The 26,662-nt window shown below is 38.4% G+C and overlaps 1 protein-coding gene across 3 annotated transcripts in view; it reads left to right on the top strand.

Moving 5' to 3' along the window:
- LOC130089102 (contactin-4) overlaps positions 1 to 25,932 on the top strand; it is a 97,395-nt gene extending 71,463 nt beyond the window's left edge. For 2 of the 3 annotated variants that reach the window (XM_056256200.1, XM_056256201.1), the window contains exons 12-23: positions 3,458 to 3,585; positions 5,431 to 5,603; positions 6,885 to 7,002; positions 7,376 to 7,534; positions 8,314 to 8,463; positions 9,903 to 9,973; positions 11,447 to 11,681; positions 11,980 to 12,095; positions 19,946 to 20,126; positions 23,085 to 23,197; positions 25,313 to 25,493; positions 25,632 to 25,932. In XM_056256200.1, the coding sequence (XP_056112175.1) occupies positions 3,458 to 3,585; positions 5,431 to 5,603; positions 6,885 to 7,002; positions 7,376 to 7,534; positions 8,314 to 8,463; positions 9,903 to 9,973; positions 11,447 to 11,681; positions 11,980 to 12,095; positions 19,946 to 20,126; positions 23,085 to 23,197; positions 25,313 to 25,493; positions 25,632 to 25,726 (1,720 nt within the window). In that variant the 3' untranslated portion in view covers positions 25,727 to 25,932. The remainder of the gene's footprint in view (positions 1 to 3,457; positions 3,586 to 5,430; positions 5,604 to 6,884; positions 7,003 to 7,375; positions 7,535 to 8,313; positions 8,464 to 9,902; positions 9,974 to 11,446; positions 11,682 to 11,979; positions 12,096 to 19,945; positions 20,127 to 23,084; positions 23,198 to 25,312; positions 25,494 to 25,631) is intronic. The other variant, XM_056256202.1, reaches the window with a different exon arrangement.
- Positions 25,933 to 26,662: the final 730 nt, after the last annotated feature.

The following is a 26,662-nucleotide window of genomic DNA, read 5'->3' as shown; positions in this document are numbered from 1 at the left end:
GACAAAATGTTTCAACCTACATTGTTCAAGCAATATTATTATTGAACATGTAATATACAATATTATTATTGAATATTACGTTTAATTCAGCAATTGGTATCTAGTTTAAAATGACATTTAAAATTAAAAATGTTTCAAGAAAGAAAGAGTTTAAAATCATGGCTGGTATAGTTGTTGCTTTGGAAAATGAATTTCAAGGTGCATTGCATTGTGGGATACAGTTTTCCACACAGTGTGCTCCGCAGTAGTGCTAGGTTCATCTACAGCAGCATGTATTCCATAGATAGTGAAAATGTGTATACTATGCATACTGCAATTCAAATATTTGGGGTCGGTAAGATTTTTGAAACAAATTTATAGTTTTATTCAACAAGGGCACATTAAATTCATCAAACGTGACTGTGAATTAATGATAAAATGATTTCTTGAAAACTGGAGTAATGGCTGCTATAAATTACATTTTAAAATATCTAAAAATAGAAAGCAGTTATTTTAAACTTGTAATAATATTTCACAATATTACTGACTAGCCTTGGTGAGCAGAAGAGACTTCTTTCTAAAACATCTCACCGACCCCAAACATTTGAACAAAAGTGTAGGTATTGTGCCCTTCTGAACCTACTGACACCTACATTAGTCACGACGAGTAAAGGAACAGATTGAGGCTTTGTTCTAGTGGGTAAATATGCGTGATTGTCTGATTTTCACAGCAATTACACTGTGATTTAGTTTGAAGAGGTGCAAACATGAACGTGTCAATCTAATGTTGGATCTCACACTCCTGAGTTTGTATCAAGTCGATGTGTTGCAGCCTCATCGAAGTGATTCTTTGGACGTGCCCCAACTTGTGAGGAGAAGCATCGATTAGTCATCATATTCCACAGGAAGGATCAGAGACTGATTACAAAGCCATCATGTCTTGACGCAAATATAAATGTGGCTCTGTGTGGTCAGAAGTTTCGTTCCGTAAGCAGATAGCTCTTGCCTTTTTTCTATTGGTTTTGCAGCTCATTGCTCACGGGTCGTCTGGTCGGCACGCTTCTATCGCTCAGCGTTGGAAATTTTTGTCAATAAATCAGATGAAAGCTCTCGCCGTAAAGCATGTTCTCTGAGCCATAGTAAATACATATTTATTTTTAAAAGCTGTGGCTGAAATTGTTTGATTTCTGAGCTGGCAGGTCTGCTGCGCTCATGTTTGATTTGTTCTGGGAGAAGGTCACAGCGGATCTCAGCGTCATATATTTACATTGCTGTATTTGTTTATCTATCATTCCTTCCAATCCCTTCCTAGTTATTAAAAACAAAGCAGCATTGCTTGTTGATGCACATCAAGGTAGATGAATCACTTCTGAGAACTGTTTCCTCCAGTTATATGAAATATACATGCAAGGAATAAATCAGAATTCAATTTTGACATTTTCTGAAGAAAATGTGAGTGGTACAAAAGTCTACCACAGTTGATAAGGTGATGTAAATGGTTGCTAGATTGTTCTGAGTATTTTTAACATGTTGCCAGGCAGGTGCTAAGGTGGTCTTGGTGTCGGCTAGATGGTTACTTCCTGTTCCTAATCAAAAGATCCAAGTCTGGCCATTTGCATAAACTTAGCCTCAATGTTAAGAACTAGTCTGACCAAACCGGCAGTTATCCAAGGGGTAACCAGTCTCATTTTTCAGATTCAAATGAGACCCATCTATGTTTTTATGTAACTGACTTAAAAAAGGTGGTAGCACTTCACAATAAGGTTCATTAGTTAACATTAGTTAATGTGTTAACTAACATGAAATAACCACGAGCAATCCATTTGTTAATGTTAGTTACACAAATACAGCTGTTCATGTTAGTTCACAGTGCAGTGCATTAACTAATGTTACAGTAACAAGATTTTGATAAAGTATTAGAAAATGTTGAAATTAACAAAGATTAATAAATTCCGTATACGTGCAGTTCATTACCAAATACCAACAAGTTATGATCACTCTTAAAGAAACAATAAGATGACTAAGACTAGATGACTACTTGTAAGACTAGTCTAAGCATTTTATGTCTCTGGTCTCTATGGGATTTTGTTAGCATGTTTTATTCTTGATTTAGTTTTATTTTTTTATTTTATTTTACAATGCATAAATTATCACTTACAATGGACATATCATCTCACACCCCACTCCTACACAACACATCATTTTAGCTGTCACTCATATACGCCAAAATATGTGTTTAATACTGAGGGTTAGAGGTTGTGAAAAATCCATAACCTGTATATGAACAACCACCACTAATAAAAACCTGTTTGAAGAGAGTGCGAGTTTCAGTTTTGTTTGTGCTGTTGCAGCTCTATTTGTGAAGGTTAGCATTTCAGTCAGATGCTATCAACATCTCCTCACATGATCCAGACATTTTTGGAAACACCTTTTAATGTGTCGATAGCATCTTTCATGTGTTGGATAATGATAAGACCGCAGGTGAGAATTCAACCCTGAACGAATCAGCTTCTCCTTTACATACTCTTCCCTCTCTTTATTCTCGGTCTTAATACAGCAGTATTCACCTGTAAATGTAGATGTTTAGTCTTTTAGAATCCAGTTGACTGACTGACTATCCTGTTGAAAATTCTGGCTGTGGTTATTTAATCTAAATGATTTCCTACAGTTTTCACAATTTTTAAAAAGAAACACAAGCATACAGAGACAAACGCGGGGTTGTTTCTCTGTATGGAATAGTTGGGCTGAGTCTGACTCTTTGAGAATTTATTTTGGGAAGGCAAGACGAAAGGAAAGAAGGTTGCTGTATCTTTGAACATTAAAGCTCTGATCCAGTACCTGAGCAGACTATGTGTGTCAGAGAGTGTGTTGGGTTAAAAACCATCTTTTCTTATTCTTTGATCTATTCCAGTAGACTTGTCAATTTCACAGCCAAAATACTTTTATTCTACCTAACACAGTTCTTTTATACATTAGTTGAAGATTTTGGATGTAATTTTGCAACTGTGTAAATGTCTTTACTGTCACTTTTGATCCATTAAATGCATCCTTGCTGGATAAAACTTTCAATTTCAACAATTGGGGCAGCCGTGGCCTAATGGTTAGAGAGTCAGACTGGTAACCCGGAAGTAGCAGGTTCGAGTCTCAATACCAGTAGGAAATTAGCAAGGCACCTAAACCCCAATCGCTCCCCAGGCGCCGGAGCAAAAATGACTGTCCACTGCTTTGTGTGTGTGTGTGTGTGTGTTCACTTCTCACTGCTCCTAGTGTGTGTGCATTAACTTCAATGGGTTAAATGCAGAGGACAAATTAAGAGTATGGGTTACCATACTTGGCCTTCATGTCATGTCACTGTCATTTCTTAAAATAAAATCAAACATGTGAATGGTAGTGGGTGTGTATATAATTTATTTATTATAAGTTATAGCAACATGTCATTGGTTGTTCAATTTATTCCCAATTTTTTTTACCATTTTAGGCGGACCATTTTAGAGGACGGCACCCTCAGGATCGCCAACGTTACCAAGTCTGACGCAGGGAGGTACACTTGCGTTGCCAGAAACCCCTTCGGTACATCCAGCAGTTCTGGGACTTTAGTGGTCAAAGGTAAAACACCTTTCACATTTCACAAACAGCACATTTCTCTTGCTTCTAAGCGGACGCCTTAAACCGGATGAGAACCAGTGGAAAAACAGTGAGCAACCCAAGCATGAAATTGATAATGAAATATATAGTTGTTTTATGTTCCTGCTGGTTTGACAGAGGTATAACTCATCCAAGCTTTGTCATGTGTGAGTTATTGGTCCAGCCGTTGGTGTGAAAAAAATCCTTAGCCGTCCACAGCACCGGGAGCGGATTTTCTCCTCGTCTCCCAGTCACTTTCTACATGTTTAATTAAAAATATGCTGCTGTTTTTTTTTTTCTCAATGTACTCCTTTAATAACGTTAGGCATTACATATGCATGTTTTCAGTCACTTTGATGGCTTCAAGTAGGGTTATTCAAATTCAGGACATGAAAATATATTTTTGTTTATAATTTTGTTTGTTTAAATTAATTTTAAAATTAGGCAGACTCCCATTTTTATGGCTACAGTCATTGCATCAACATGTAGCCTACATGCTGACTAAAAAAAAAATGTCATCTATTATTTTAGCTGGTTTAAGGTGGTTTAAGCTGGTCTAGCTGCTCTCCCAACCGGGCCATGCTGGTTAAGCTAATTCAGTCTCTAAGCCTGACAGGCTGAAAATTGCCCCAAAAATTCTCTAAAGCAGGGGAGTCAAACTCAGTTCCTGGAGGGCCACTGTCTTGCAGAGTTAAGCTCCAACCCTAATTAAACGCACCTGAACCTTAAAAGGTTTTGGAGCTGGTTGGAGCTACACTCTGCAGGACAATGGCCCTCCACGATGCACTCCATAAGCATCATGCCCCCCGTGATCTGAACCCCTGCCAGGAACGCAACGCAACCGAACATGATTTCATCTGAGGGAGACCATAACACCCCCCACCACTACCTCCTCGGGATACGATTTCAACCGCAAGCCCCCCTTAGAACTATAAAAGCCCCACCAAGTCCTGTGTCCTGGACAGTAGATTTCTTTTTACAACAAATCTAAAGTATTTTGAAGTAATGCATGTAAGGGCGTTTTCACACCTGAAAGTCCGCACCAAGGTCCGAACCAAAGTTCACATTTTGATACATTTTATAATTTCAGAAAGTTTTGGTTTGGTTTCACACTGCAATTATGCGAGCGCACTAAAGAACTTTACGTGACATACTTGCGTCCTGTCGTCATCATCATCTATGTGGGCTGCATCTTGACATTGATTTGTTTTGTAAATGGACGTGCGTCTGACGTCAGCGTGTTGTCAATTCGGCGGGTAACTTTGACAACATGAATGAACAGACGCATATCGTTGCAACTATATTGTTATTTTTATGGCATAATTACCTGCAGCACCAACTATACACAAGGCTAGTTCAAATTCGCCAAATGAACGTCCTCGTCGTGCAAACATTTTATCGTCGCCGGCAGGAAAGGAGGAGAAGACTACAAGTTGACTTCTTATTATGTCATCAGACCATACTTCAATTAAAAACCTCGTCTCCTCCTCTCCCCATGGGCTGCCACGGCTCATTTTTCCTGCCACCTTCTGTTTTTTCGGCTATGCGGGAACCACCAGAACTTCCTGTAAAAGGTCTGAAAGTCCGAACCATACAGAAATGCGATCCGGACCGAGACCACCTCTTTTCGTAGGACCAAATTTTATCTGTTTGGTCCGGACCTTGGTCCGGGGGAGGTTTCACACCTGTAATTTTGATTCGGACCAAACTGAAAAGTCCGAAAGTCCAGACCAAACAAGGTAGGTGTGAAAGGGCCCTAAAAGTCTCTCATAGTCCTTTTTTCCCTTTGTCTCACTCAAAACTTTTTTTTTTCTTTTTTTTTAACAGAACCGACCAAGATTACTGTCCCCCCTTTGAGTATGGATGGCACGGTGGGGGAGAGCATTGTCTTGCCTTGTGAAGTATCTAAAGACTCCACTCTACACCCCGTCTTCAAGTGGTTCTTCAACGGGAAACTCATCGATTTCAGTAGACATGATCACTTCTGGATGATTGGAGGGGTGCGTTTCTGTCTGTCATAATTCAGTGCTACAAATGCTGTATTTCTGAATTACTGTAGCCTCGGATTCCTCTTTGAACGAACTAGGGGTAGTGGAATGCGAGTAAGGAATGATTGAGATTTCTTGCCGTTTTATCTTTCTTTTTTTGTAGCTCAGCTAGCAATGGAGGCAACCTGAGTACAAGGGCACCTGGCTGCTCTCTGAACATAGAGGCACAAATCTGTCTGATTACAGGATTTTCATCGCACACTGTTTAACACATAGTGAACGTCAAATAGCTATCCACAGGAACCACTCTCTGACTGTGTAGATCATCCAGCTTTTCAGGTTGTCAAGAATTGCTTTTGAGAACCTGGAGAGACCAGTGATCAAATGCACAAATGGCGGACTCTCACTAACAACAGTAGGATTGCTTGTTTAAGTGAGATAAAGGATCCTTATCTGAACTGAAGAACCAATCGAATATGAGAGCAGAGGGTCCTTTGCTACTTCATTGGCATGTGTTCCCTGATGTTTTTCAAATGTGTCATAACTACAGAAATGAAAATATATTTGATTTCTGAGACCTAAAAAAGTACCACAGTATTACCATATCACTAGCGTTCAAAAGTTTGGGGTCAGTTAGAACAAATTAATACTTTTATTCAGCAAAAATGCTTTAAATAGTTCAAAAGTCTTAGTAAAGGCATCTATAATTTTCAAATAAATCCTTTTCTTTTAACTTTCTGTTCATTAGTATCCTGAAAAATCATGGTTTCCGCAAAAATATTAAGCAGCACAACTGTTGTCAACATCGGTAGTAATAAGAAATGTTTCTTGAGCAACAAATCAGCATATTAGAATGATTTCTGAAGGATCATGTGACACTAAAGATTGGAGTAATGATGCTGAAAATGGAATAAATAACATTTCAAAATATATTAAAATATAAAATGTTAAATTAAAATTTGAATTATATTGATCAAATAAATGCAGCCTTGGTGAGCATAAGATATGTACAGTATGTTTTAAAAACATTTAAAAATCCTCAAACCTTTGAACGGTAGTGTACCATACAGCCTACTATTTGAAATTGTCAGTTCAATTATTTACTCATCTGCAGAATAACGTATTTAAATTATCTTCATTTGATGAAATACCTTAAAAATATACCACTGTAATACTATAGTTTATTTGAAGTGCCTTAGTGTAGCATTTACATTCCATAATACATGAATATAGTGATAGATGGATGGATGGATGGATAGTAACTTTTTAAATGATACTCTTGTTTCTTTATAGGGATCTTCTGGGGATCTCATGATCAGAAACGTGCAGCTGAAGCACTCTGGGAAGTACGTCTGCATGGTGCATACAGCAGTGGACAGTGTGTCTGCAGCGGCAGACTTAATTGTCAGAGGTGTGTGCGTCGTGCCTCGAGTAGGCTGTTTAGTATTCTACACTTTTCTGAGCATTTATCAAATATAAATTAAAAAGGCCTTACAATTTTCCCTGCTATGTCTGTTGTATTCCGTGATTCAGCTCTTGAAGTAATGACTACAGGAGTATCTGAAATCAATGCATTAATTCCCTGCTTCGTGCTCTTTAGAACCTTTTGTATTTCCATCATCAAGTGAACGATCACTCTCCCTGGTTCTGAATATTAATGTTGGCTTTTGTGGGCAGACTTGTCTCACATCGCAAGGTACTTGGTCACCTTGCTGTGCCCTTCTCTGATGAGAATACACAGCAAGTTTGACTCCTTTTTGTCTCTTTGGCGGCGGTGTTGTCAGGGCCCCCTGGTGCTCCAGTGGGTGTGTTGGTGGGGGACGTTACAGACAGTACTGCTCAGCTCTCGTGGGGCCCCGGACCTGACAACCACAGTCCCGTTACCCTCTACATTGTGCAAGCCAGGACCCCTTTCTCTATCGGTTGGCAGGCAGTCAAAACCGGTATTGTAATCTGCAGTACTTTTTTCTCGTAGAATCAGTTTATACACTGCCCGGCAAAAAAAAAAGTCGCTTTTTGGATTTAAATAGGCAAATGCTTATGAGTCAATGATTGGATCATTATTGCAGTGATTATTATGTTTCTAGCATGTTATATGTTTGGCAACTGTTCTTCTAACCCTAATTGATGGAGTGTGTAGCTTTTTATTTCTTAACCAACCATGTAGGAAGACACATCATGGCCATATTCCAGAATGACAATGTCAAGATTCATCAGGCTCAAAGTGTGAAAGAATGGTTAAGTGGGAGCATGAAGAATAATTTTCAGAGTCCAGACCTTAAATTCATTGAAAGTCTTTGGGATGTGCTGGAGGAGACTTTACAGAGTGCTTGACTCTTGCATTGTCAATACAAGGTCTTGACCAAAAATGTATGCACCTCTTGATGGAAATAACATCACAACATTTATTTATAAACATAATAATCACTGCAATAATGATCTAGTCATTTAAATCCAAACAGTATTTTTTATTTTTATTTTTTTTTCGGACAGTGTATAATAGAAATATAAGCAACGTTTCATATGCTTTTTTTTTTTTTTGAGTGAGTGAGTGAGTCATTTAAATGTGATTCATGCAAATGCTTTTTTTTAAATGCACTCTAAAAGATAAAAAAAGAAACAGGCAATTGCCAAGATAGACCAAAATAATTATGCTAGGCTACTCATTTTGTGCAGATGTGGATTGATGTGTTTTTCCATTCCAAATTTTCTTTAATCCTAGTTCCTGATTCTGTGCCTGGACAGATGATTCATGCGACGGCAGTGAATCTAAATCCGTGGGTAGATTATGAATTTAGAGTTGTGGCTATCAACGGCGTGGGGGTTGGGGAACCCAGTGTGCCATCCAAACCCGTTCGCACCAAAGCTGCAGGTATGCGCCCATCCCTCCTGATTCCATATCTGTCATCTCTAATACATCAGGAAGGAGAAATGTAATTTAATTCTATAATTAGTTTAAATCACCGGGAGTGACTCCTCGTAATAGAGTTCAGCCATGAGAAATAAACACTCGAGTATTCACACAGGTTTTCCTGGGAACAACCAAATTGCAAAATAATTAAGACACAAATTAAGTGTGCAGAAATCGGACTGGCATCACAGAAGGTTCACTAATATGAAACCGCAAGAAAATGGAGTTGCATGGAAATTTAGGACAAAATGAAATGTAGCTATATTTTTTAAGGCAAGGCCCAAACCTGCTGCACACTGGACATTAGCGATCAGGACATGCAGCGATCAATATTTCATGTCAACTCCAACAAAACTTGTGTGGACTTCTCCTGAATTCTATGAGGCAGTAACACACGAAAGGCGCTATTTTAAGCTCAGGTACCGTGTGCAACTGCTTCGATCACTGACATGCAAACAGCTGTTTCCTTCAGATCCCAACCATTCAGCAAACAAAACTTAGCTCACAAAGCATCTACATTTGCCAGGATTGTACACTATTTAACAGCAATGTCTTAGAATAAAATACTGTAGAGACAAGGAAAATCAAGGATATATAGTTCATTTTCTGCCGTAATTACTGAAAAAAGTTACCATATTGCATTGCGGCATGATAGTGTAAATAGTTATGTAGTGTAAATGGGTATAATTAGAGTTATTAGTTTTCCCTTTGGCTGGAGAATTGGGCATTATTTACTTTTAATTAATTTGCTCCCAGCCAGTGTAAATGTGTTACAATAGAACACAATTGTTTTTCCTGTTTACACTGTGAGATAATAAGAAATACTTAGTGACTGACTCTTAATTTAACTCGCAAGCTACACTATATACATATAGAATCATCATATTACAAATTATATTAAAAATATCATATAAAAAAACGGATATCAACATATGTCACCAAAGATCTATGAAAAAAACATAATAAAATAAACTTTGAATATTATATTACAAAGCATGTATCATGAAGTGACATAAACAACAATCAGCACATAGTAAAATCTTAATCAACATTTTAAACCAGCCTGAACTGGTTTGGTTTGCTAGTCGTATCTGGTTAAAGCAGATCTAACTGGTCTCCTAGCCATGCCAGCTGGTTGGACCAGCTATAAAAGTGCAAAAAAAAAAAAAGAGAAAAAAAAACCTGGCTGAGCCTGGGTGACATGCTAAGACCATCTTTCAGCAGGAAACTAAAAATTCTACAGGTTATTACATTCTACCTCATCCAAAATCTTTGAAGCATTTTGAAAAGAGCCTTGAGCCGCTGCGCAGGAAGAGGAAGTGTTCGGATTTGCCGCCAATCCCACAGGTATAAAACCCGTTTCTTCTGTTATGCTGTCTGTTCTCTCTTCTGGCTCGTAGATCCTGAAGTCGCCCCAGCTAACGTGAGTGGAGGTGGAGGCAACCGAGGCGAACTCGTGATTGTTTGGGAGGTGAGCTCAGCGTATTTATTGTGACAGGAGCATTTTCAAATAAGTCTTCTGTGGTGAATCGGATTCTGAGGGAATTCTCCACGGTGACGTGGTTTAAATTAGACAAGGTTTAATTAAAAGGCAGTGCTGTCGTCTTTGCTCTTTGCCTCAGTGGGATTGCTCCCTCTGGTATGTAAATCATAATGAAGACGCAGATATGAGACAGCTTTCATACCAGTAAATCTGAAATGACAATGTTTATCAATGGCTTTCTTGTAATCTTACCGGCTGTCACGACAGATATTCAGCGGCGTGTTTAAATACAGTATTACTTTCCAAATACACTGCATTTTTCACTAAGTCCAGGGGTTTCTTGACTGACACAGTAGTGCTTAAATCTGTCAACTTTATTTACTTGCATTCAATGGATTTCAGATTATGCAGGCAACAATGTAAACCTACCACGGAAAATTGCTTGTCAACTTCCAGTAATGTAACGTCATGTCAGCTGAATGATTTTGCTTTAATGCATTTTAATGCATTATTGCTCATACTTTGAACAACCCCCTAACCCTGTGAAACTTTGCCTTTTTAAACTAGCCCGCACCGTTTGTTTAACAGGCATGAGTGACACTTCAAATCAACGGGACTTGTTGAGGAGAGCAGTGCGCATTTACATTTTTTGTTCTTATAATGCTAAAATGACTCTGTTAGCTCTGGTTTTTGAATTTGAGTGGTTCAGTGGCGCTACAAGAATGCTAACAGAATGAAACAGTCAGGTACCGGACATAAAAATCCCATTCATTTTCTCCATGGAGGAAATTACTTTGAACGATAACTTAAACCTTTAAAGACTGCGAGCTACAAGATTGTTAATTGAAATTATATGCTTTTGTTTAAGCAATTTGGAGAAAACTACATTCTATAAAAAATCTCCATCAATCAAAAAATCAAAGCAAGCAAATAGCATCAAAAGAGCTCTTTAGCCCCCACCCACTTCCATGAAGCATTGATAATGATGGATATATGAGCAATTTCACACGAGTAACCATGCGATATGGCTGTATATCAGCATGGTTGTGATTTGGCCGTAGACACGGCTAGGAGATCTAAATAAATACATTGTCGCCTAAAAACGTTTAAAACAGCATTCTGTGACACAATAGCAGTAGTATTTGTAAATGTAAGGTGGTTAGCTCGTCCGCCATGACACTCTCTGCAGGAAATGTTGCAAGCGGAGTGATACAAAAGGTTAAAAGGTTCCAGTGCTGATACTGGGGGAATATCGCACGGCTGGAAAAGGCTCTCGGCCAATCAGATTCGAGAACCAGAATGAAGTGTGTGTGTGTGTGTGTGTGTGTGTGTAACGTCTGCCAATTTATTATATGTATAAACACTGATTGATTTGGGAACAAAACAAGTAACTTTCTTTATGAGTGAGTCATTGATTTGTTATGAGTCATTATGTTTGTTTCTTAACTTCTTTTCTCACAGTCTTTGCCGGAGGAGCTACAAAATGGAGAAAAGTTTGGTTATGTGGTGGCATTTCGTCCGCTTGGCACTACCACATGGAAACAGAGCGTGCTGGCCTCGGCTGATGCATCACGATATGTTTATAAAAATGATACGTTTCCACCACTCACACGGTTTGAAGTAAAAGTCGGCGTCTTCAACGACATCGGAGAGGGACCGTTTAGCCCGGTGGTCGTTGTATATTCAGCAGATGAAGGTTAATATGCTTGTATTCTGTGCTGATTGTATGCAAATTGTGCAAGGACATTATTGGACATCGTTTAAGAATGACAAAGTTGATGGATGCATTGCAATTTTTAATTACACTCCCTCTACAGCTGTGTTAGTGCACTTTGATGGTAATTTCTTTATTCGCAAGTGTGCTAACACCGCAATTAGTTCTTGCAAACAGGTGGTACATTTAAGCACTAAAATCCTGTAAACTGTCTGTTCTCATTAGCTGTTGTTTTTTCCATTCCTTTCCACTTGTTTTTGATATGGCTGACCTCATACAGAACCCTCGGTAGCTCCTCCAAGAGTCTGGGCCCGCACTCTGTCTGCGTCTGAGATCGAGGTATTCTGGGAACCTGTCCACCAAAGCGGCGGCAAAGGACGGATAACAGGCTATGAGGTACGTAATCACCATAAATGGAGGAAGGGAAAAAAGAGACTCTGACCTCAGACTGCATCACCTCAATCAGATTCTGTAATGTATGCACTGTGCTGATGGCAGGGTGTGCAATTTCCTGTTCCCCAAGAAGAGTCTGCGATCCCCCGGCCACATTTTTCACAATCTCATCTGCAGAATGAAGAGGTCTTCTCACAGCTGGTCCTGTCTCCCGGGGAGCGCCAATACCCAGGCTTTCTGGGCACTTATATAAATCACCTTTCAGATGTGTGGACATCATACATCAATTCCCCCTCCTGCAAACACTTCAGCTGCTAGGTCGTTTCTCACTGCGTGAGAAACCCACAGGATTCTGCCCATTTCTCTCCTTCCAACCCGGACGAGCCTTCCACGAGAAATCCCAGGTCACGCGGTAGCTCCGTGGTGAATCCACAAAGTCGTTCACAGCTTCGGGTAGTAAAAAGAGCACATATGAAAATCCACAAATACTTTTCAGAGTCCCTTGCTGCAGTCTGCAGATGTTTATTGAACGCAGTAAAAAAAAGAAAAGAAACCGAGTCACAGTGACTTTGTCACCGTTCATAGTGTATTGAACCCTAATGCAGGAACAAAAATGACATTCCTCTCAAGTCGATTTCTTAGCTGTGAGGTTGGAAGCACACTTACTCAGGCAGAAACATAATGCCCATTCAATTCATTAAAAAGATTGTGTGTATATACAGAATTTTTCGGATAAGTCATAAAATATCAATTTTTCGGATAAATATGTCATATTTGAAACGTGATGTGATTTTTATAATGCAATTAAACTAACAGAACGCAAAACATGCGTAAAGCGCACTTTGGGATTTGTGCCGATTGAGAGAGGTACGTTTGCCTGAGTTTATTTTTATAGCGCATTTCCCACACACCGGTAGTTTCAGTTTAAAAAACAAACAAATTATGCTGCTTGTTTATAATAAATGTTGTTTATAACGAATGCAACTTTAATTAGTTTGTTTTATACTTGTATTTTTCACTACTGTTCTGAATTCAGTAAAAAAATGTAAGGATTTGTTGTGAAGTGAGGGGAACTAAAACACATGCTTGTAAGCGGCTTGTTTTATTTACAGTATTTCTGACTGTTGCACCAGTGTGACTTTTTTTATTTGTACATTTTTATTGTGTTTGTGTGTAATTTAGTGTGATTTAATTAAAAAAAGATAGCCCAACAAAACAATTACATAACTAATCATCCCCCTGACCTGCACATAAGCATCATTTCCCAATCATATGAGCACTTCAAGTACCAACGGCTGGATGGAAAACTTTGATTAATTATTAATATAATTTGTAATCAATTCAAAGCCCAGATTTTTAAGTTGCACAGTTTTTGTGTGTGTGGTAAATGGTGAAATGATTTAGAGGACGTCACACTGAATGCGCTATTTAGGGCCCAAGCCTTGAAAAGGCGAAGGCCCTATTGTTTTCCTAAGGATTATTATTTATTATTATTATTATTATTATTATTATTATTATTATTTTACTACCTTTTGGGCACTTTTGGGGGCCTTAACGTGCTCGAAAACTCTTGAAACTTTGCACACATCTCAGAACCCGCGGCCATCAGGGCCGGGCTGAAGCTGGTACCCGGGCGTGGCAGGGGGGCTCGACAGCGCCCCCTGGAACGGGGTTTGAACACTTGGTCCATAAATCAAACACGCTTGCATGTAATAATATGAAACTCAGTAAACATATAGATCTCATCGGTTCATATATACTTCATGCTCTTACTTTTTACCCCAGCCCAACAGGAAGTCGGCTATTAAGGGTTGTTTGGAAAACACATGCAATGGAATGTGAAATACTCCTCCTAGAGAATTCAAACACACGGCACGAAACTCGGTCAGCATGAAGTCAAGACACTGAGGATGAAAAATTGCCAGGGGATTTTTGATATCTCGAACGGTTTGGCCGTGGCGAGTAAACGAAATTATGGCGAGAAACGTGAAACAGGAAGTGTGTTATAACTACTGCATACATTAACTAATCTTGATGAAACTTCAGCAGTGTGTTCGTTGTAAGAGCCCGATCACATGGATGTGACTATTGTGAGTCAAAGTTATAGCGCCACCAACTGGCAGCAGGAAGTGTGTCACTTTCAAAATGCTTTTAAATCACCCTCTTATTTTTACCCGATTTGCTTCAAACTTCATGTGCATAATGTAGACACACGCCAGATGTAGACCTGTGAAAGGATTATTGATATCTTAGATACTGTTGCCATGGCAATGCATCAAACATTAATATTCCTTTTTTTAAGCTTTTTCATGCTTTTTTATGCTTTCGGGCACTTTTGGGGTTCTTAACGTGCTCGAAAACTCTTGAAACTTTGCACACGGGACAAAACCCGCGGCCATCAGGGCCAGGCTGAAGCTGGTACCCGGGCGTGGCAGGGGGGCTCGACAGTGCCCCCTTGAACGGGTCAGACAATTTGGTCCATATATCCAACACGCTTTACCCTATTTGCTTCAAACTTGATGTGTATAATGTAGACACAAGCCAGATGTAGACCTGTGAAAGGATTGTTGATATCTTAGATGCTGTTGCCGTGACAACGCATCAAACTTTAATATTCTTTTTGGATACTTTTGAGATTCTTAGCGCACTTTTGGGGCCCTTAACATGCTCAAAAACTCTTGAAACTTTGCACACGGGTCAGAAACCGCGGCCATCAGGGCCGGGCTGAAGCTGGTACCCGGGCGTGGCAGGGGGGCTCGACAGCGCCCCCTGGAACGGGGTCCGAAAACTTGGTCCATAAATCAAACAGGCTTTACCCGATTTGCTTCAAACTTGATGTGTATAATGTAGACACACGCCAGATGTAGACCTGTGAAAGGATTGTTGATATCTTAGATGCTGTTGCCGTGACAACGCATCAAACTTTAATATTCTTTTTGGATACTTTTGAGACTCTCAGCGCACTTTTGGGGCCCTTAACATGCTCAAAAACTCTTGAAACTTTGCACACGGGTCAGAACCCGCGGCCATCAGGGCCGGGCTGAAGCTGGTACCCGGGCGTGGCAGGGGGGCTCGACAGCGCCCCCTGGAACGGGGTCCGAAAACTTGGTCCATAAATCAAACACGCTTGAATGTAATAATATGAAACTCGGTACACATATAGATCTCATCGATTCATATATCCTTTGTACTTTTACTTTTTACCCCAGCCCAACAGGAAGTCGGCTATTATGGTTTGTTTGGAAGCGTATGCCCCTGGAATTCGATATACTCCTCCTAGATAATTCAACCAATCGCCACGAAACTCGGTCAGCATGAAGTCAAGACATTGAGGATGAAAAGTTGCCAGGGGATTTTTGATATCTCGAACGGTTTGGCCGTGGCGAGGAAACGAATTTATGGCGAATAAAGGAAACAGGAAGTGTGTTATAACTTCTGCATACATTAACTGATCTTGATGAAACTTCAGCAGTGTGTTCGCTGTAAGAGTCCGATCACATGGATGTGACTATTGTGAGTCAAAGTTATAGCGCCACCAACTGGCAGCAGGAAGTGTGTCACTTCCTAAAGGCTTTGAAATCACCCTCTTATTTTTACCCAATTTGCTTCAAACTTTATGTGTATAATGTAGACACACGGCAGATGTAGACCTGAGAAAGGATTATTGATATCTTAGATACTGTTGCCGTGGCAACGCATCAAACTTTATTATTCTTTGTTGATGCTTTTGAGACTCTTAACATACTTGAAATTGCATGAAACCCGACAGACACATCACATTTATTAGACAGTAGACATGTGCAGAGTTTCAGAAACGGGCGTGGTGAGGGGCTCAGTAGCGCCACCTTTTGTCAAAAGTGGGGGGATTGATTTTATCTACAGTAATAAAAATCGGTATGTGTATTGTTCTCCTCCAGCCAGACAACTTTCTAATTTACACTCAATAGCTCCAACCAACAGGAAGTCAGATATTTTGGTTTGAAAATTGTCATTTTATGTCTCTCTCTCTCTGAGCCTACGTCTATGTGTGTGTGTGTGTGTGTCTGTGAGTGTGGGGAGGGGGAGGGGGGCTAGATTAACCATTTGACTGCTGTGTGGTTTGGCCTGCATTAAAAAAGAAAAAAAAATGTCTTACGCCTTGTATTTTTTAAATAAGTTGTATTAATAAGTAAAGGCATATAACCAGTTGAATTGTAGTGCATTGAAAATAGTTTTATATAATTAGTTTATTAATTAAATTAACTTGGTCAGAAAATTTGGTCCATAAATCAAACACACTTGCATGTAATATTATGAAACTCTGTACACATATAGATCTCATCGGGCCAAACAACTTTAAGCCAGCCCAACAGGAAGTGGGCTATTTTGGTCTTAATGTGGATGTTTTGCAAAACCAGGCTCTACATTTTTACCCACTCCTCTTAAGTGGTTTATTTTATTCCCACCAAACTTTTTCAACATGATGAAAATACATTAAAGAAGCATAATTGTGAATATCTATTGAATATCTCTAATTGTTTTGCTATGGCGAGGGATTAAAGTCATGTAAAAAAAAATAAACACTAAAAGCCTCATATCTTCTAAAAATTTAATTATACACCATTTATTTCTAGATAAAATTATACAAATATCAGAACTAAACCCATTTTATTCTTGTTTTCAATTTAAGAATAATGTACAAGTTTAAAAACAGCCAGGATGCACTATTCAGTTAAAAAATAAATATATCAAATAATACATAGGGCTATACTGCCCTCTTGTGTTCAAAATCAGGTAGGCCTGTTGTATTTAAATATAGGTAGCTGCTATGTGACTCAGAGAATTTTTTCTCACCGGTTATTTGACGTGTAACACCGGGGGCTTTTATATCGCTAAGTTAAAAGTGAAAGTAAAGTAAGGACATTTATAGTGGTGGCGCTCACAGTGCGCTCGAATGAATTTCTATGGAAGTAGAAATGAAAAAACGTTCGCTCTGTTTTGCTCGCTCGTCGCCATGGACGCGCACCGTAATGAATGCCACTGCAGCCGCATACTTTTTAGTGTCACTTTAAAATTAGTGCAATATCGGGGGCCAATTGCTTGAATTGTGAGTTCAATAGTCTATTATTTTTCACGGAAAACACAACAACAAAAGAGTACAATGATAGATTCGCTTAAATAGGCGCTTTTACATAAAATAGCCTATTCCGTCATCATCTTTTCAGTCAGCTCTTCACTCTCGTGATTAATGAAATTTGACTCCTGTTGCTGATATTTGCTGCAACTTTCGTTCTGCTCACAATTTAGTAAGCAAACACGCTTCAAATGTGTTTTTATTTTATTTTTGTGTGTATATATGTGTGTATATATATATATATAGCTTATGTTTCAAATATGAGTTAATTAACAATCGTTTGAAAGAATGATACTTTTAAACATATCACTAAGCCGTCATTAGGTGTCGCCAGGCGACCGTCTTAATGAGCGAGTCATTGATTCATTTGTTCGAACGATTCGTTCGAACGGCTGAGTCATTCATGAATGAGACAGATTATGGATTGGTCATTGAATCTTTGAGTCAACCGATTCGTTCAAAATGCTGAATCATTCAGTAATGAGAAAACACGTTGCTGTGAGATGCTCGATGGTTCTGCTGTGATCTTTGTTTAACTAGTTTCACTGCTGAAACAGAAAAAAGTCAATATTGCATATAAAATGTAAGTGATTTGACTTGTGTGTGTGTGTGTGTGTGTGTGTGTGTGTGTATGATTGTGTCTGTTACTTTTTGGATATATATCTTTTTATATAAAAAAAAATAGGCATACAACCCATATATTTTAAATGTATTGTTTGCTTTAAATTACATTAAGATTTGTATGTTTGGTAATTGAACCTGAATGAATTTTAAATGAATGTGCTATATTTCAGAGTTTTCCTTAAAATTTGACCTAACACTAACTTTATTCTCATCTGAATGATAGATTATTTATTTCTGTATAAAATAAAAAAGAGATTTTGGTTGGGTGACAGTTGTAGTTTACAGTTTGACAAAAGCACAATGTTGTGTTTTATTGCGATTGTTCACAAATATAAGTAAACACTTATGAGATAGATGTTTATGGATTGATTGGTCATTGAATCTTTGAGTCAACCGATTCGTTCAAAATGCTGAATCATTCAGTAATGAGAACGCGTTGCTGTGAGATGCGCGATGGTTCTGCTGTGATCTTTGTTTAACTATTTTCGCTGCTGAAACAGAAAAAAAGTCAATATTGCATCTAAAATGTAAGTGATTTGACTTGTGTGTGTGTGTGTGATTGTGTGTGTGATTGTGTTTGTTACAGTGATAAGAGTTTAACCCTTGTTAAACTTTAGACCTTGTCTTTTTGGATATATATCTTTTTATATTAAAAAATAGTCATACAACCCATATATTTTAAATGTATTGTTTGCTTTAAATTACATTAAGATTGTATGTTTGGTAATCGAACCTAAATGAATTTTACATGAATGTGCTATATTTCAGATCATATATTTGTTTTCCTTAAAATTTGAACTAACACTAACTTTATTCTCATCTGAATGATAGATTATTTATTTCTGTATAAAATAAAAACACCTTTGATTTTTCTTTTTTAATCAATGTAGAATGTGTAACTGAAAAAATAAACAGATTAGGGCTCTGTTTGATGACAAGAAATGAAAACCAATGCGATATGATGAATGTCCAAAAGATGGCTCCCACAGACTGTTTTTAAATAGGATTGTTTGATATTTTTTGCTTTTAAACTGTGTGTGTGTGTGTGTAAGAGATTTTGGTTGGGTGACAGTTGTAGTTTACAGTTTGACAAGAGTTTATAGTTCGACAAAAGCACAATGTTGTGTTTTATTGCGAGTGTACACAAATATAAGTAAACACTTTGCAGTTTGAATAATGTCCTGTATGAACAAAAGGACGGAGTATGTCTTTATGTCTACATTGTTCAATTACACCACACACACACACACACACACACAAACACTATTTTTCTAATCAGATCAGGCAAGTAATATTCTGTCTTGTCTCTTAAAAAAACAATATATATATATTTATGTATATATATATATATATATATATATATATATATATGTGTGTGTGTGTGTGTATATATATATATATAAATATAGCTGCGAGCAGCGTGAAAGGGCCAAAGCCGGCGGCACCGCCACCCCGGTTATAGCGCCACCAACTGGCAGCAGGAAGTCTGTCACTTTCAAAAAGCTTTGAAATCACCTGATTGCTTCAAACTTCACTACTATGATGTAAACACACGGCAGATGTAGACCTGGATGTAGACCTGACCTTTCAGAAGGTTGCTCTCGCATACTTTGTGGTTGACATGTGCCCTCAATGCACACTTTTGCAGAGCCCACACTGATACAAGCTCTACAGCACACTTCTTTTCGACAGTCAAAGCAGGGTTACGTTTTTGCACGTCGTGCACAATAACCCTAAAGGCACCAGGGTGGCGGTGCCACCGGCTTTATATATATATATATATATATATATATATATATATATATATATATATATATATATAAATAAATATAGCTGCGAGCAGCGATGAAGGGCCAAAGCCGGTGGTACCGCCACCCCGGTGCCTTTAGGTAACTAAAGGCACCGGGGTTGCGGTGCCACCGGCTTGGGCCCGTAATCGCTGCTCGCAGCTATATTTTTCCATTGTTTCCCAATGTAAACACACTAGACTAGTTAAAAGAAGTTCAACTTTTAAAAAAAGCATCTCTAGACTTTGTACATTTTTCATTCCGCTGATCTGCGTCTCTGTGTGAGCCGGCCCTTACTGTCTCTTTAAACATAACCTTTACTATTGCAGGTGCAGTGGTTGGAGGATGGGTCACCAGAAAGCGATGCAGAGAGGGTAAGGGTCACGGAAAGCTCAGTCAATATCACAGGCCTGAAGGGAAGCACAATCTATCTGATGTCAGTCAGAGCACACAACAGCGCTGGCACCGGGCCCTCCAGCACCCCCATCAGCATCACCACCAAGAAGCCACGTAAGTCTATAGTTTTTAAACGATTGTAGTTGACAAGACGCATTTGTGGAAGTTGACATTTCCTGCGTTGTGGAATGAGTCCTGTATTTGTTATGCATGTAGCTTTTCAACATACTAGTACAGAAACTAAAAACAAAGTATCCAGTATAGTCTTCAGAAGCAGTGGGGCCAGTGCCCTGGGGCCTCAGACTTCCAGCGGCCTCCAAACTGGGGGCCCAAGACTGGCAAAGGAAGCTATACGGCAGGCACCTTACCACACATAGCGCAAGTTAAGGCCCTCAGGCTGCACATACAGCGTAAACTGACAGCTAGAGCACGCCATATAGTATGTATATATATATACCATTATCGATTAATGTAGAATAAGGGGTCTGCCACTAAATGAGTAGCGTGGAACTTCAAAGATGTGAGATTAGAGGCCTGACAGGATCATAATCCGACCCTGTTAAACTCTTAGTGGGGTGTTTTCAACACTATGAGAGATTAAGGTGGGCTCTGTTAAACTACCGTTGCTAAATAGGCCCATTATCTGATGCCAATAATCAAGAACAAAACACTGTGTTTAACTGAGCCAGAAACTGATCAGATAAACTATGACATTACTATGGAGGGAGTCTTATGGCTATTTTCAGCTAATAGACTGAGCGTACAATTAAAGGCCGCTTTAAAATAAAGAGCTTAACAGATCTCTTTCTTTGTGTTGGAGCAGATAGGCGATTGTTCTTTTTCCCTTTTTTACGGTAGATTCTCTGAATAAGCATACCGTGATAGCGCAGACCACTGTTATGATCGAGTATAGTTCTCATAATAGCATGTATTGTAGACTTGGTGGGCTGAGTATCATTAGTTAAATTGCTTCAAATTACGATATCTATTATCCTCAATTTTTTAAAGCATGAATGCCGGGTGTACAACGTCCTAGCCATGAAATTTTATGAGAAAGGAGATCAGATTGTCCCTGGTTCAGTGTTATTTTGGAGTTAAACTATGTTTAAATTCCTCAATTACTGTGAAAAGTCATTCATTGAAAGATGTTTTCTGAATTGTTTGAGTGAGCACATGACCGGGCTGTGGCAAACACAACATTTATACAATTGCTCCTAAGCAACCCTACATCAGGGGCAACTATTTTACTGTTAGGAAGTTTTGGAAATAAAGGAAAAAAAGGACACACTGACATTCAAGCAGTCTGTCTCTGTCACTGTAACGGTTGTGGTGCGAGTTGAAGACACAGTCAAAAGGCTCCAATTCAAACTTTTACTTAATATCCAAAAACAACAAACAGGTTCAGGCAGGTTGACGGGCAGAAGGTAAACACACACAAAAACACAGTAACATCAACAAGAACCGACAAAGACTAACTGAACAGAAGGAGACTAAGGCCCTGTCCACACGTGACTTTTTTTACGCGGTTCGGCCGTTCGTCCACACGAAAACGCACTGAAACCGAACATTTTTGAAAACCCCTGCCAGGGTGAGGATTTTCAGAAACGGTGGTTACAGTGTTGTCGTGTTGACAGTGAAACCGGGGTTTTTGCCTTGCGACGTCAGAGTGTGCGCCGCTATCCGCTGTGTTTGACGTCAGATTTGCGCTTCTGATTGGCCAACGTGGCTTTACGGTTAAGGGTTATATCGCCGTCTGCTGGCGTGGCATGCTCTTGACCGCGCTTGATAGCGTGTTTTTGCGTTTTCATGTAGACGGAGACCGAGCATGTGTGGACGGGATTTTTTTTTTTTAAACGCTGTAGGAAAAACTCCGGTTATAAAAATACCCGTGTCTGTGTGGACAAGGCCTAAATACAGATACAAATGAACAATAACGAGGTGAGGACAGGTGACACGGATGATGAAGACGATGAACAGGTGGGTAATAGGCTTTATGCCGAGCGTCACGTGACCAAACCGGAAACCGGGTGTCATTGCATCCGCTTGTCAGAGAAAGTTTTAACGGCCGTAAGAACTAACTACGATATCTATGGATTTTTAAGGTAATCAGCTAACCTACTAAGGTCACTTTGTTATTGGTGTTTTATGCTATTTAAATATCTAAACGTTAGTGTGAAGAAGAAAAATTAAAAAAAACTTTAAAATATCAATCTGCACATGCGAGGGACATTGGTTATGCTCATTTTTGCTTGCTCCTTTTAAGTTATCTTGAGTAAAACCGCAAAAAAATTTCATGAAGCACATACAAAAGACCTGAATCGGAAGCGATGTGATCTGTTTTCCGGCTTGGTCATGTGACGCTCGGCATAAAGCCTATTGAGGGAGTGAGTTCAGGTGTGGAGACAAGAAGGATTCTGGGAAGTGTAGTGCAGACGAGGACAGAGAGGTGCAGACAAAGACTGTGACAGTCACGTCATAAGATTGAAAATTGCAATATTACATTATATTACAAACAGATTTTAAAAATGTTTTAGTCATTTGCTTTTTTATTCTATTTGAACATCTCTGCTAAGTCGCATAAAATGGATTAAATCTATTTTTTTGTGTCACAATTCTGATGTAATGAAAAGAAATGTTGGCCTTAAAGGGGTAATTCACCCTAAAAAGACATTTCTGGTATTATTTACTCACCCTCATGTTGTGCCAAACTTATATTGCTTTTTTTCTTCTGTGGAACAAAAAAGACTGTCTACTCAGATTTGTTGTCTTACTATGAAAGTGGATGGGGACCAGTTCCTGTCAAGCTCCAAAGAGATAAAAGCATAATAAAAGTAGTCCATACAGCTCATTCACTCTACTTTTCATTCACTCTAGTAATTCAAATTACTCTTAAGGTTCCATTTATAGTCCAGCTAATTTAAAGTGAGAGCTAAGCTGTATTGAATCCGTGCCACTGAGCTTTCTTAAATTTAAGTGATACCTCAGCTGCTGATTGTGAAGATTGCAAAATTCTGTTGTTCGGTTATATTACACGGGTTGGAAGTAAATCAGAATATGATTTATGTCTTTTAGCTCCAAGTCAAGCTCCAGGGAACATTGAGTGGAACCTGACCAACTCAAAGGTCTTTCTGAACTGGGAACATGTGAAGGCGATGGACAATGAATCAGAAGTAACAGGCTACAAGGTAATCTTTTTTTTTTTTTTTCTCTCGCTCTTCTGTTTCTTTGCTGATAAACATGCTGTATCAGTGTGCCACATAAGCTGGTGTTTCACATAAAACAACTCGGAGATAAATGACTGAGAACATTACCTTTGAAAGCTGCATTATATACAGTTTTTTTTTTTCATTTCACTTTTTTATTTTGAGGTGCTCATGCAACTTCTTTTGAACTTCTTATTTGAAGTGCAAACCATTTTGCATGACATTGGATTTAATTCCAGTTTTAAGTGACAACTGGTGATGTACAGCATTTTTAGTTACTAAAGACATTTTGCATACCATTTAAATATCATATGAAACCTTAACATATGCAACCTTTCTGTAAATGGTTCCCGGCCTTTTTGCACTGTTCATATCAGAGTTGAGTTGAGCTGTTGAAATGTCATCTTGGGTGAGATTGGTCAAAACAGATCAAATTAGCATAAGCAGAAGCCTAGTAAGAGCCAGCCGAGGCCATTCTCTCTCCTTTTTGCTAGCAAAACTTTTAGTATAATTCAAGGTTCTGGAATAGATGCCTGCTTTTCGCAAGACCCTTTAGCAAATAGTATAAACTATAAATGGTAAACGTGAATGGATTGAAGCAAATATCTGGCTAGACATGAAATGTTAAGGGGTTTTTTAGGTCTAGATTTGATTTTCCCTTTAGTATTATCTTTTTTTCTTTTCTTTTTTTCTAATTAAATTTCCGCAATAAAGCACTCAAGGTCATAGATGCAGTTCAGAAATATCTTAGTCTTTTTTTACATTTCAGAACAAGCTGCTTCAAACTCCTGCTGCGCTCAAAACCCAAGTCATCAGTAGCAGTAGTTCATTCAAAATGTTCAGAAAGAGGATTAAAAATTGTCCGATGTGATTCATTTCTTTTGAGCAAATTCATTTGCTGCAGCGTTCTGCCAGCTAATTGACGACGGCCTCTCTGAAATGTAGAGGTTTGTCGGGTCAGCGAACAGCTGGACGGCTCTGATGCTATCCTCCATCTGGAGCTACAAGCTTAGCGACTCCTCACCAAAGACACTTTGAGAAGGGAGAAACGCTATTCATTTGCAATCCTAACCGTCCGCTGTGAGGCACCTGCAGAATAATGCAATCAATAATCATAAATTCTCTAGACTGTGTGAGCAAGAAAGAATATCAGTTTGGTGGCTATTTGTTTTGCACTGTCAATCTAAAAAAAAACGAAATTTAAATGAAAAATGGATTGTAAAACCTATTTTTTTCACAGCGAGATATGTCAGCGAACATTCTAATCCTCCCACTAGAAATCAATTTGAAATTTGAAATTGATAACGATTTTTTAATTTGCATTCCCTCTTTTACCTGGGTTTTAGAGATTGCATGGAGACGGTGGGAAATATTAATAACACACTGTTATGCACTTTTCAGTGCTGCTGTTGGCTTTTGTTTTAGGGAAAATGTTTTATATTTTAAATATGAGGGAAGAACACTAAAGTTTAAGGTTTTTATCTGATAAAATTATTTTACAAATAAATGTAAAAAAAAAAGGCAAACTACAGCTACAGGTTTTATTTTACTATGCAAAATAACCAAAAAGCTCACAGGAAAAAGCATAGGCTCACGACAGTATAATCAGTTATTAATATTTTGTTTTGTTCATAATTTTTTTTTGTGTGACAGCCTGGCCAAAAAAGATTTCCAAATTATGTTGCGTTCTCACAATTAAAATAATTGACTCCAAGCATAAATGCAATATGCTTTCAAAATATTCAACAACTTTTTAATAATATTTCAATAAAGGGTAAAGATCCCACTTTAGGCCACTACTGTATTGCATTCCAAAAGTGAGCGTTTTATAATTTGTTTTCTATTGCAAAAGAAATGGTGTTATAAATGTACAAACATGACCTATTTTTGTGCAATGTTAAGTGTGCTTGTGCTATTTTTCTTCACAATAAATGCGACTTTCATGTCATCACATTTCAGCATTTTTTGTACGTGTTCAAATATGTTTTGTGGCCGCTGTACGGCATGAAATATCCTCCTTCTTGTGACTTATTAGTTTTCTTTTTGAGTGTTTTTAACCAATAGCTGCATCTCACTGACCCACTTTCTCCCACGTAGGTTGTATATCGTCAAAACTGGCACAGAGGAAGCAGCGTAGTGGAGACCAACAGGACGTCCGTGGAGCTTCAGGTGCCGTCAGAAGAAGACCTGCTCGTTCAGATCAAAGCCCTGAGTGACGGAGGAGACGGCAGCAGCAGCAGCCCTATACGGATACCAAAGATGTCAAGTAAGGCTTCATGTGAGCTCATTAAATATAGTGCACGCTGATATTTGAGCTTGTACACACAGAGTCGAAATGCTAACCTTGCAATTGCTTGACATTTGTAGTTGCCTATTTCATATAGTCCTGATGTCTTTGTGTTCGTCTCCATCACAGGCCTGAACTCAAGGGGATACTTCAGTTCAGACGCAAGCAAGATGGCCCATGTTCACGGAGTAGTGTTTCTGATGTTGTCATTGGTGTTTTCATAGAACTTTGCCTTTATTTAAAGCTGAAGTGTGTCATTTCCGTGCCACTAATGTCACAGAGTGGAATTGCAAAAAAATGACTGTTGTTTCCCAAACACTGTTTGCTAGAGAGTAGAGAAATCCGCCTAAAAATGACCTGCTTAAAATTGTTGCATAGATAGGAAAAAGTATTTTTTAACATTACAAAAAAAATTTTTTTACACACGTCAGCTTTAACACTGCAAAAAAATATTTTCTTTTCTATACAAATATCTAAACATTCTTAAATCAAGATACATTTATTTGAGAAGCAAAATGAGTAAAGATATTAATGACAAAAATGTATCAAAATTATACTTAAAACAAGAACAATTATCTGCCAATGGGGTCAGAAAAATAATCCTATTTTCCTTTTGAATTAAGTTTATTTTTCTGAACACGTCGGCAGATATTTTTTCTTGTTTTAAACAAAAATGTGCTTAATTTAGATACTTTTTTTTTTTTTGAAAACAAGACTTCCAATTAAACAAGATCATCAAGTACCTTGATTTAAAAATGTTTAGGTATTTGTACTAAAAACAAGACAAAAAGACTAAAGAAGAAAACAGACTTTAAAAATGTTTGATTGGTTGGTTATAGTTACATTTTATTTTCCTTTTTTTTTTTTAAAGAAGATAAAAATAGCTGAGTCAGCTCCATTGCCTTATATTGTGATGGGTTTGTTTTACCTCTTTGTCAAACTATTTGTCTTTTGTATGTAGATTTTATGCAAAAAAAAAAAAGCAGGCTTTCTCTTTTAGCTAATAATTTTGCTTAGGTGTTCAGAACTGAGATTCAAAGTGAGCACAATATTAAGTGGAGTAATGCAGTTAGTGACCTGGAATGTTGGATCTCCAAGAGAAATCCTTGAATTATGAATTATACCCATGCTGTTTTTCCTCATACACACGTCAGTCAAGT

Source organism: Rhinichthys klamathensis, unplaced genomic scaffold, assembly GCF_029890125.1.
Source record: "Rhinichthys klamathensis goyatoka isolate OS25496 unplaced genomic scaffold, OSU_Roscu_1.1 h1tg000124l_1, whole genome shotgun sequence".
Lineage (NCBI taxonomy): Eukaryota > Metazoa > Chordata > Actinopteri > Cypriniformes > Leuciscidae > Rhinichthys > Rhinichthys klamathensis.
Note: the sequence above shows the minus strand (reverse complement) of the source record. Positions and strands in the feature narration are given on the sequence as shown.